At 42.6% G+C, this 12,720-nt stretch overlaps 1 protein-coding gene across 1 annotated transcript; it reads left to right on the top strand.

The window, feature by feature from the left end:
- Positions 1-791: 791 nt before the first annotated feature.
- On the top strand, positions 792-12,272 carry SRGN (serglycin). Its single transcript, XM_059170072.1, is given in 4 exon segments — positions 792-966; positions 1,125-1,277; positions 7,568-7,715; positions 11,376-12,272. Coding segments are annotated over 3 exon segments (471 nt in total). The 5' UTR covers positions 792-966; positions 1,125-1,201; the 3' UTR covers positions 11,623-12,272.
- Positions 12,273-12,720: the final 448 nt, after the last annotated feature.

Below are 12,720 nucleotides of genomic sequence, written 5' to 3'. Positions count from 1 at the left end.
GTCCTCAGCAGGAAATGGTAAAGGAATCAGCAGGAAGCTGAAGACAAGAGAAGGGAAACTCCTCCCTCGCCTCAGAGGACTGGAGAGTCCTGAGGGTGCGAAGGGAAAGGGGGGCTGGAGGGAGAGGCCTTGAGATGGAGAGTGGCTGAGCCTTGAATAGAAGGAAACAGTGTGCGCCCCCAGGGCCAGAACACATGATAACCGCTGGTGTTTACTGTCTGCACCGGGTGTCCCACCGTCCTTCGGAGGTCTCGGCGCGCTGCCCAGGACCTGGGACCCGGGGCTGTGACCCGGGTGGGTTTTCTGAGCTCCCGCAGCCCGCCGAGAGGACCGCTCGGCTTGTTTCTGATTCCCCGGCTCCTCCAAGGCCAGGGAGCGCCCAAACCAAGGTGAACAATCTTACCGGGGGAACGGAGGAGAAGTGTACGTGGAACGGCTCTCTCATCGTGAGAGATACTTGGTGGGAAGGAGCAGAGGAACGCGACATCATTTCTCTGTCTGAGCCAGTTCTTGCCAACGGGAAGTCCTCCCCCAGGTTCGGGAGGTAGAGGGGAGGCCCCGCGGTCCCAGGGCAAGCGGCGGGTCCGCGGAGAGGACGCCGGCTCTCTGCAATCGGAGGCCACTTCCTCCTAGAGGACAACTCCGCTTTGAACCCTCACTTCTGGAGCATGACTCAGTGAGCTAGGCTACCCCTGATGAAGGGGTATTTTACGTGGAAGGTCCTCAGGGACGGAAAGGCAGCCCCCACCCTCCCCCAGCTCCCCGCCCCCCTTCGCCCCCAGGGCAGTCCACACTCTCTGGTTAACCACCTGGTGTTGAGGTGGTTCATTGAAGAAAGGAAAAAACAGACTATACCGAATGCTGATTCTGCTGCTTTAGTGGGAAAAAATTACCCACAGGCAAGTGGCAAACAACAAAACTTTCGAAAAAGCAGACCCGGGAGAGTCCAGTGAAGTTTCATAACGGGTATGAATAGTACTTTTGCTGTCTTCTTCTTCATCTTCTTTTTTTTTTTTTTTTTTTTTTTTTTATCTTGCTGGGTTTTGATGTGGATCTCTATTTGTTCAGGAAATCATGACGTGGGTTCTGGGCAGGGTTTGAGGTTTTGGAACTTTTTCTAAAAGGGACAGAGTGCACCCTGCTGCATTTCCTCACCGTGAGGTCAGCGTGCAGGCAGCAGAGCTGACGCTAGCCGGTCGCCATGCAGCCGCTCCTCTTTGGCAGTAGGCTCGTCCTGGCTCTTGCCCTCCTCCTGGTTTTGGATTCTTCAGTTCAAGGTAAGACCGGGGGATCTCGTCCCCCTCCCCCTCTATCTTTGCAAGCCCCGGGGTCCACACAAATGATTATATTCACTTTAAGGTACAGAATGTATTATTTCATAGGCAAGGAGGCAAAGAGAAGGGATGGAGAGGGGATGCTGAACTCTTTAATGTGAGTTTAGTTAAGAAAAATGACACCCTGAGACAGGTGTGGCCTCGTAAACTCTCACCATGCTCCAAACGTACTCTTTTATTTTTGGATGAAGAGGTATAGTTTGGGGCGCCTGGGTGGCTCAGTCGGTTAAGTAGCTGCCTTCACCTCAGGTCATGATCCCAGAGTCCTGGGATCGAGCCCCACATCGAGATCCCTGCTCCGTGGAGAGCCTGCTTCTCCCTCTCCCTTTGCCTGCTGCTCTGCCTACTTGTGTTCTCTCTCCATCTCTCTAATAAATAAATAAATAAATAAAATCTTAAAAAAAAAAAAAGTATAGTTTATAAACTTCTAAAACCTCAAGGAAGGTCAACTGATGAGTCGCTAAACTCGACCTCTGAAACTTAATAATATACGTAGGTTAGTTAAATTGAATCTTAAATGAAAAAAGTTTTTAAAAAACTCCAGAAAGGAATACAGGAGAAGATGAACCATTGAGAGAGTATCTACCTCTCCCTAGGGCTTATATCAGTCCCAAGTTTTAACATATTATGGTAGTGTCATAATTATTTTAACAGTGGAAAGTGATATATTTTAAAAATCAGAGTAGATTTGTGTATTTTTTCTTTTTTTAAATTGAGTTCTTAGTGAAAATTCAATTATGGTTAGACATAGTACAAACCCTCTTGGTTTAAAAAGAGACCAGTGAATTTTAGTATTTGTGCTGTTGCCCAGAGATATTACATTTGGAAATTTCTTGTTAGATTTCCTTATCATTTAGGGTTGTTTAGTCAGACTGAAACAACTTAATATCCTTATGACGAAGACAACAGAAACGACCAGTTTTTAAGAAGAATACAGTTTTTTTTCTTTTGGTAAATAATGGGATCATGTCTAAATAAGGCAGAAGGTCATGGCCTGATAAACAGACGGGAGAATTTACAGGAGAAAATTCTTTAAATTTTCCCAATTTGTGCAAGAAATAGTGACTTAAGTGACACTCATGTCCTGGATTTGTTTCTTTGAAGTGACTTCTAGTTGTCCCATTTTTACTTCTGGTGGAAATGAAATCGTACAGATAATCTCAGATATATTCATTATATATATTGGAAACTTATAAAATAATTTTTTTCTTGTTACTCAATTATTGAAGAAAATAACTGCAAATAATGTTGCTGAAACTTTTCTACTAATTATGTATTTAAAAAATTTTTTATAATCTGTCATTTTTAAAGCATAAAGCAATATTGATTTTAAGAAACAGTCTTGGGTCTTCTAGGAAAAATTTGGAGCTTTATGAAATAATTCCCTAATGTGTTCTGACAAGATCCTGAGTAGCAAGGTCTACATCTGTAGCACAAACTCGAGTGATTAGTGGGGGGGGGGGGGGTCCACCTCTGCCAGAGCTAAGTCAGTCTTTATATAGTCGAGATTTCCCCCAAATATCACATTCTCTGCTAAGATTCAGTAGGTAAAACTGGAATTGAAACAGAAACATTCCTGGGCACCTGAGTGGCTCAGGACATGATCCTCGGGGACCTGGGATCAAACCCCACATCTGGCTCCCTGCTCAGAGGGAAGTCTCCTTCCCCCCTCCCTCTGCCCCAGCTCGTGCTCTCTCTCTCTTTCTCAAATAAATAAATAAAATCTTTTAAACAGCAAAAACTTTACTTATGTAGTAGGTATTCATCAGAAAGTGAAGAAACTTATGAAAACGTATAAAGTACTAGCATTTATGTCATTACCTGGTAGGTTTAGCTCTTTGTTGGAAAAGGAACCAAAAAGGATAGAGTGAATGAACTGAAAAACGAGGGTATTTCCAAAGGAGAAGTGCCCTTGGTGTTGGAATGCAATTGATCTTGCATTCACCATCTCATTTGCTCTTTAGATCAACCTCTTGAGAAATATTTGAGACTTGCTTTAGGCCGGTTACAACTAGTTAATGCTAGAAGTGGTCATCTGGTTTCAGGGTCAGAGTTAACTTTCTGTTGCAGCTTGGCCGTCTTCTAGGTAGATTAGAGATTTTCTTTCTTCCTTCCTTTCTTCCTCCCTCCCTCCCTCTTTAAATATTTTTTCCTTAAGTAGGCTCCATGCTGAGTGTGGAGACCAACAAGGGGCTTGAACTCATGACCCTGAGATCAAGACCTGAGCTGAGATCAAGAGTCAACACTTCACCCACTGAGCCACCCAGGCGCCCCTTTAAGGATTTTATTTTTAAGTAATTGTTACACCCAACATGGGACTCGAACATCTTTTTTAAAAGATTTTATTTATTTGACAGAGAGATAGTGAGAGACCACAAGCAGGGGGAGTGGGAGAGGGGGAAGTAGGCTTCCTACTGAGCAGGGAGCCTCATGTGGGACACCATCTCAGGACCCTGGGACCATGACCTGAGCTAAAGGCAGACACTTAATGACCAAGCCACCCAGGGGCCCCTTATGAGACTTGAACTTATGACTTTGAGATTTTCTTTATTTAAAACAAAAACCCTTGCTTTGACTATGGTAGACTTGCTATAAAGTTTACCACTGAATTGAGGGTTAGAGAGAAATTGAAAGTAAACTTGGAACGTTTATAGTTTATCAAACCATGCAGGGTTGGGGGAACCTTACGTGTCTTGTGGAATTGATTGTCCAATAGGAAGCAACTCCAGCTTAGTGATGTGATGCCTGTTTCAATGTTACCAAAACAATGACCAGCAAGGATCTTTTATTTTTAACCCGCCCATGACATTTTCCGCTTAAGTTGCTGTAACACACCTGTAGCAAATCTCCATTAAGAACAGGAAATTGGTAAATTGTGATGATGTTAGGGAAATTTTGATATAATCGTATAAAAAAATGCAGAGAGGAGCACTTGACTGGCTTAGTTCATAGAGCACGTGACTTACGATCTCATGGTTGTGAGTTCAAGCCCAGTGTTGGCCATGGAGACTACTTTAATAAAATAAAAAGTAAAAATAATTTTTAAGAAAGATGCAGAGGGATGACAGGAGTAATGTTCATTCTTAGAAAGGATTTTGGTAAAGCAGGACTAGTGACATTATGTATGTGTGTGCCTGTGTGTGTGTGCGTGCGCGCACACGCGTATCGTGGTGGGGACGGTGAGGGAAAGGATTCTAAATAAAACCACTCTTTTCCCTGGAATCCACCACAAAATTAACCAGCAGATCCAGCAGGTGGGGCTTTTGAGAAAGATAACCTTTGTGTCCACTAGCATTCTCCCTTTTCTTTTCTTTTCTTTTTTCTTTCAATTACGGTAATCATAAGACATTGCTCCCAAGCAAGATAGAGTCAAGGTAGTCCCATGACAGCAGAGGCTGACACTGTTGAATTCACATCCTGCCAATACTCTTCAGTAGATACCTCAGGAACTTTGTGTCTGTAACCATGCTTTTTATTTTAGAGCTGACTGAAAATGATCAGCCCCAGATTAGATAAACTTTTTTGGGGGGGGAGGGGGAGACTTCTACAAGTTTTTAAACAGCTTCATTGAAATAGCCTTCACAAACCATACGGTTCATCCATTTAAATTGTATAGTTCAGGGCCACCTGGGTGGCTCAGTCGGTTAAGCATCTGCCTTCAGCTCAGGTCATGATCCCAGAGTCCTGGGATCAAGTCCTGCACCTTGCTCCTTGCTCAGTGGGAGTCTGCTTCTCTCCTGTCTCTTCCTCTGGCTTGTGCTCGCTCTCTCTCTCTCTCTCTCTCTCGCTCACTCACCCTCTCTCTCTCTCAAATAAATAAATACATTCTTAAAAAAATAAAGTGTGTAGCTCAATTTTTTTAATGTATATTGATAGATATATGCAACTATCACCACAGTCTCCTATCACTCCCCCAAAAGAAGCCCCTTTTTAAAAAAAAATAGATTTTATTTTTAAGTCATCTCTACACCCGACGTGGAGCTTGAACTTACAACCCTAAGATCAAGAGTCTTATGCTCCCCCACTAAGCAAGCCAGGCTCCCCAAGAAATCCCTCTATAAATTTCAAAAAACTGAGATTCTGAATTCTGGGGTGGGAGGGTGGATTTTGTATTTTAGAATTTGTTTTCACTAATTGGCTAAAGTTGTATTTGTTATGTGGGTGAAAAAATAGATGCTTCCTCCTAAAGTTTTAGTTTTGCTTTTCTGTGTAACTTCCTATCTCTGCAAACATTACCTCAGTTGCGTGCACACCAGTTGCATGTAAAAGGAGAATGCCGAGACCTACCCTGTCCAGAACAATATCCCCCGAACACTTGAAATGTGGCAAAAGTTCAAACTGGCATGTGCTGTTAAGTACAAAATAGACACCAGATTTGGAGACTTACATGAAAAGAAAGCTGTAAAATATTCATTAATAACTTTTATATTGCTTAATATATTTATATTAAGTAGCAATATCTGAATACATTGGATGAGTAAAATGTGTTGACATTAATTTCGCTTGTCCCTTTTTACTTTTAAAAATACGGCTGCTGGAACACTGAATATAACCTGTGTGTTGGTCTTAATGCTGTTGGACAGCCCGTGGTCTGGCCGGCACAGAGTGTGAAGCTGGCGCCCTCTGCTGGAGATGTTGGGTTTCTACCCCATGTACAATAACAGGGCTTCTAAGTAGCGACCAGATGTCAGACTTAGGCTGTTTTGGGAAAGGATCAGAGACGGAGAAAGAAAACGAAAACATAGTAAATACCATACCTAAAGATTTGTGCTAGATGTTTTACATACTGTTATCTCGTTTGGACTGGAACTCTTTGGGGCTCTGTTATTCATCTTTAAACGATGAGAAATTGAGAATCAGGTACTAAATGGTAGAATGAGTATTTAAATTCTTGATCCCTATAAGCTGTCCACTAGCAGAGATTGGTCACTGTGGTCTTCCTCCTCATCAGAGAAACTAGCATGCGAGAGCTCGAACCTGGTGCCAAGTGTTATTCTAAGAACCTAGCGTTTATATCTCATTATTCGATCTACGGAGGTACAGGAAGGTTAAGTAAGTTGGTCAAGGATCCACAGCCAGTAAGGGGCAGACATTGCATGTTGTCTTGCTACCTTACCTCCAGGCTCCAGGCAGTGACAGAACTAACCCATTTTGGACGACTGGCCTTCAGACCAGCGGGGAGTATGCGTCTCCCTCTGCCCCTCCCCCACTCATTCCCCCGCTTTCTCTTTCTCTCTCTCTCAAAAATAAATAAATAAAGCTTCAAAGGATATGCAGTAACGTACCACTGTCTTCTGCCTACCAATTCCCTCAGGGAGGCTGTTTGTTCTGTATTTGTTCAGAGGTTCAAGATACTTGCACGGAAGCATGTATGTAAATACAGTCTTAAAAACACACACACACATGTTACCACAATGCATAGTGTTCCTTGCTTTAAAAAAATTTAATAATCTACCCTGGAGAATCGATATCAGTCTCCAGAGAGCTGATGCTGCTTTTTTTTTTTTTTTTTAAGATTTTATTTATTTATTGGATAGAGAGAGAGATCACAAGGAGGCAGAGAGGCAGGCAGACAGAGGGGGAGCAGACTCCCTGCTGAGCAAAGAACCAGATGTGGAGCTCCATCCCAGGACCCTGGGATCATGACTGAGCCGAAGACAGAGGCTTAATCCACTGAGCCACCCAGCCCCCGCCCCTTTTTAAGATTTATTTACTTATTTTATTTTATTTTATTTTTTTTAGAAAAGTACAGTTCACCAGTAGCAGAACTCGGACTTTACTCCAGGCAGCTGTTTGCCAAAGCCTATTATTATTATTTTTTTAAAAGATTTTATTTATTTATTTATTTGACAGAGAAGGCACACAAGTAGAGGGGTGGGGTGGGAGAGGGAAAAGCAGGCTCCCTGCTGAGCAGTGAGCCCGATGCAAGGCTCGATCCCAGGATCCTGGGATCATGACCTGATCCCAGATGCTTGACTGACTGAGCCACCCAGGTGCCCCTGCCAAAGCCCTATTCTAACCTTAAACTCTGGGCTACTTTTCAGGGTTGTTGTGAGGACAATGTGTATAAAAGGCTGGCACACAGCAGGTACACATGTTATATTTACGGTCATAAAACCGGCCCACACCTTACCTTCTGCCAAATTTAGAATCAACTGAATCAAAAAGGAACAGGGTGATTAGAAGCAGTATAAGAGATACGAATTAACCATGTAGCTTCCTTGTTTGGGCAGGTTTTCCTGTGCGCAAAGCCAGGTACCAGTGGGTACGCTGCAATCCTGATGGCAATTCTGCAAACTGCATCGAAGAAAAGGGACCCACGTTCAATCTGCTTCCAGGGGAATCCGAGGGAATCCTTCCTCTGAGGACCGACCCTTCTTCGTAAGTGAACTTTCCCTTATTTTCCTTTCACCCATATCTGTTAAGATCTCGGCTTGGAGATGGGAGCGTTGTCCAGAAGGTCTTTCTTCAGCCTCTTGCTTTGATGGTTTGGCTCTCGCTGCATAGTACGTAATAAAACAGTACTGTGTTTACTGGCATTTGAGATGCGCAAGAATGCACGATTCATCTATACTTTTTTTTTTTTAATATTTTATTTATTTATTTGACAGAGAAATCACAAGTAGATGGAGAGGCAGACAGAGAGAGAGAGGGAAGCAGGCTCCCCGCTGAGCAGAGAGCCCGATGCGGGACTCGATCCCAGGACTCTGAGATCATGACCTGAGCCGAAGGCAGCGGCTTAACCCACTGAGCCACCCAGGCGCCCTCATCTATACTTTTTAAAAAAGATTTTATTTATTTATTTGATAGATAGAGATCACAAGTAGGCAGAGAAGCAGGCAGAGAGAGAGATGGGGAAGCAGGTCCCCTGCCAAGCAGTGAGCCCGATGTGGGGCTCAATCCCAGGACCCCGGGATCATGATCTGAGCTGAAGGCAGAAGCTTTAACCCACTGAGCCACCCAGGCGCCCCTCATCTATACTTTTGTAAGGTCTTTTTGTGGGGGCAGAGACAGACATCGAGTGCTTTTCACCAGCAAGTACTGGAAACGAGTGAACATTATTTATGTAAGCAGAGCACAGTATCCATTGAAACCCAATTGGAGTCTGTCAACTGAATGGGTAAACAAAACATAGTTTTTCCATAAAGCGGACTATTATTTGGCCCAAAGAGAGAACAAACTCCTGATACATGCTATCACATGAATGAGTCCTGAAAACATTACGCAACGTGAAAGAAAGCAGATGTTGTATGATTCGGTCAACATGACATGTCTGGAATAGGCTAATCTATAAAGGTGGGAGATAGATGAGTGGTCCTGGGGGGCTGGAGGAGAGAGAGGACTAGAGAGGGGAGTACACGTGCGGGATCTTTGAGGGGCGATAAAAATGTACTGAGATTAGATAGTAGTGAAAAAGAAATTAGGGAAAGGAAGAATAAATGGCCATGACTTGTCCGAGAGCAAGCCAGACCTCTTCTTGATCAACTCAAACCTGCTTTAAACTTGCAAAAAAGATCCAACAAGAATTTGTAACTAACCAAAATGGAATTGTCTTTGCATCAATTATTTCAATGAATATTAAAGTTATATAACACGCAGCAAAACTGTACTATGAAAAGGATTCTTGTAGAAGGCTTATTCCTTAGATTTAAAAGATTAACCGTTGAAAGTCAGTCTCCTTGAAGCTGGGTAGATCATCAAGTCCACGCCAGGTAAGACCATCATCCATCTGAGGGTCCCGGTGAAGGGTCCCGGTGACTCTCTCCATCACTGGCATTCACTGCCTGAGAGATGACGTCATCACCACCCTCAAAATGCCAGTCTGCCATCCTGCTCCTGTGCTGCCGCTTTTAGCCCACAGCATTAAGCCTGAAACTGATTTTATAACATCCTCCTTGGTTTTAACTCAGGGGTTTCCATAGTAATTCATTTAAATCTAAAATGTTAGAGGAATAACCCAAGTTCTCCAAAACAACTGTTTTGCACCATTTCTTCTCTTCTTAAATCTCTTAGATCTTCCCCTTTCCCCAGCCAGGAAAGCTTCCTTCTTACTCTCACACTCCTGACGCTTACGAATGAACCGTCTCTGCTCTTGTATCAGTCCTGGGCCCATTTGCCCTCCTGTCCATTCCATTTCCCTTCTTGCTCTGTACTGGGTGGGGAGTGAGGGCTCATCCCACTGTCTGCCTTTCTTAGGCTCCCAGGTCTGTGGCTGAGTTTGGCCAATGGAAGGCACAGGAGGGAGATGGGGGAGCAGAGGAGGCAGGGGGAGACCAGGATATTTCTTCTCAAGCCCTACCGCTGCCTCCTCCATGGCTTCTCTCCTGCCAGATGCTGGGATCAGATAATACCACCTTCTTCCATTGCCCCTCTAGCCCAGAGAGCGAGGTATTTCCTTACTGTCGCCCATCTCTGAGTTTCCTCGCTATCCGCTAGCTGGCTTCACTTCTCTAGGACGTCCGCTCTGCCGTCACTCCTCTGAGCCCAGTATCTTCTTGCTGTCGGTGTGCAGACATTCTCTAGCATCTCGTACAGTCCGGTGAACTCTGTTCTTTGATTCTGCGTCCCTTCCAGCCATCTGCTCCTCTGCACAGGAAAACTTATCGAAAGGGATGCTTCCTATCTCCCCGCTCCTCTCCCCCTTCTGTTTGAACTTCTGTTCCCACCTTGCAATCAGAGTCCTTGCTAAGGTCGAGGTTACTCCTGCTTAACCTATCCACTGTTTACTCTCTACTCCTCTCCTGACTCAGCTTCTTAATTACCTTCAAAAACAGTTGACCGCCCCCACCCCAACCCTTCTTTCCTCCCTTTGAAATGCGTTCTTCTCTGGGCTTCCATGGCCCCACCTTATCTTGAGTTTTCTTCTGCTTCCCTGATTGTTCTTTCTCCTCTGTGCAGTATTTAATAAGTTGTTGGTGTGGCCCTGACTCTGTCCAAGGCCCTTTCTCGATCTGCAGTTTTGTTTAGGTGACCTCATCCTCTTCTGTGGCTTCCACTGTGCGTGTGCATGTGCAGGCGTGCATATGGCGCTACCGATCTGTGTTTCCAGCTCTGATCCCTTTTCCCTGACCTCACAGTGTAACTAACCCGCTGGTCACCCTCTAGTACATTAGTCTATTTCACTTCTCCGCAAGGCATTTAGTACCGCCTCGTGTTTTCCTAATTTATTCATTTTTTATTGTCTGTCTTCCCCAACAAGTTCTAAATTTCTGGAGCAGGGACCTCATCTGTCAGTCCCCATTCCTAACTAGGCACTTAGAACAGGGATCGGATGTTCAATATTTACTGAATGCACGCATGAATGAAGCTCCAATCTGTTATATGGCCTGTGGATTGTTATTTTCATGGAAAACATGACCCATAGACTATAATATTAATTTTTGTCTCAGATGCTTAGTTGCCTTGTTCTACCACTGAGGGGTAACACCATTCTTCTGGTCTTTGGTGCCGAGTGGACTTCTAACCACCAAACTGAGCCCAGCTGAATGAATACACTTACTTTTTGAAAGGAAATTAATTAATTGGTGGTAAACATAATGTTTAACTAGTTAGAGAATTTCTTAAGAATGAGTTTTGTTGATATTTTATGAATTATTAGTTTTGTAGAAATTTTATGTTAGAAAAAATGTCATCTATCTAAGCAAACTTACACTTGTTTGTCCTTTCTTTAATGGAAGAAAATGGGAAAGGCTTCTTCTTCTTCTTCTTTTTTTTTTTTTTTAAATAAATGACTCCTTAAATTTACCAAGTACAGAATTACTATGCTAGTGGTAAGAAAAGTAGCATTGTTTATTATGAGTCTGCAATGCATAGATGTTGGCTGATAAATAGAATGAGTTAAGTACAAGTATAGGCAAACATGTGGAAAGGTCTGCTTTGTTTTTTGTTTCAAAGTGTTGAATAACTGGGAAACTTTTAACTTAATTTGAGCAACCAGCTGGCTGCATTAATTTTCTATCTTAAAAAATTTATTATGATTATATTCCTTAAGTCTCAAACTTTACTTTTTTTTTTCTCCCTTTCATTTTTCTCTTACTTCAGAATGATAAGACCCCAGAACTCCAATTATGTCATCCCTCTTTTTGAGGACTATTTTATGTTTGGCTCTGGCTCTGGCTCTGGCTCTGGATCAGGATCTGGAAGTGGCTTAATTGAAACTGAAGAAGAATACTAATCAGTAGATGAAGACAATGTATTTTATTACAACGTTCGGCCTCTGAAGAGAAATCCACCATCAGACAACTAGGACTTGGTCCAAGATGGACCAGAAGAGAATTTTATTGTGTAAAAGAGTTTCCATCTTGATGTCAGGCAGTGCATTCAATATATTTTATGTATCATAGTTAAATATTTTACAACAAAAGGTCTTATGGAAACTTTAAAACATCTGAAAAAGAAGTTTAGGTTTTATTACCTTTTTTCTCTCATGAATTCTTAAAGCTTCCTTTATCCTATTGTCCTGGAAAATACCTGTATTTCCTTTGTATCATATTCAACCAATGTCATTATGAAATTAACTGGACCATTCTTGTCTATAAAATTGCTTTAAAGAATAAATTATACTTATTTTAAAAGTTCAGTTTGAGAAGCAAGTTGACAAGCAATATTTCATATCTAAGTCTTCAGAAACCTGACTCTGGTTGTGAATTATAGATATGCCTCTTTTCTTATGTGAAACCCAGATGCAACACATGATGAATTTATAGAGCGGCCGTTTGACAAGTCCAGTGTAAAGTGTATTACTCTAATGTTACCACTGGATGTGTTTGCAGAGCTGGTGGACATTGTTCGTTGAGAAGTAGGATTGCTGTTATAATTAGAAATGGAACATCCAAAGTAAAGCACAGTATGTTCTCAATAATTCATACTGCTTTACTTTTCTCCCTGGATATCTATGTATTTTCAAATCTTATCCTATTAAAGCAGAACTATAATCAACATGTTAAGCTGTCTGGGGTCTCTTGTTCTAAACTCAGGAAAAAATTATTTTTTTCAGATGTTTCTAGAAGTCTTATCAACAAAGTAATCTGTGAGATTATTTTACAGAGCAAATTTTGGAACTAGAATCCAATCCTATTCACTAGCAAATCAAGCAGACAGTTATGGGAGAACAAGAAGCTTGTTCTTGTCCAAACACTTCCTCTTCTTGAAGGCTTTTCCCATCCTGGTTCCCCTGAGTTCTGAAAAGCTTGTAAGCATCATTTTCATGAATCCTGTTCTGCGCGGTCCAGATCTCCTCGTCAGCACTGAGGACTTAACGCAAATCAGTCTCTGCTGAAAAGAGCCACCTTGTCCAAGGCTCCACCTTTTCCTAGGGCAGCCAGCATCTAATGACTGGTTGGTGGGAACATATGAATGCCAGGCGCTTCCCCTGAACTTCGGGTAA

Source organism: Mustela lutreola, chromosome 4, assembly GCF_030435805.1.
Source record: "Mustela lutreola isolate mMusLut2 chromosome 4, mMusLut2.pri, whole genome shotgun sequence".
Taxonomy (NCBI): domain Eukaryota; kingdom Metazoa; phylum Chordata; class Mammalia; order Carnivora; family Mustelidae; genus Mustela; species Mustela lutreola.
The sequence above is the reverse complement of the archived record's forward strand: the minus strand, read 5'-3'. Positions and strand labels throughout refer to the sequence as shown.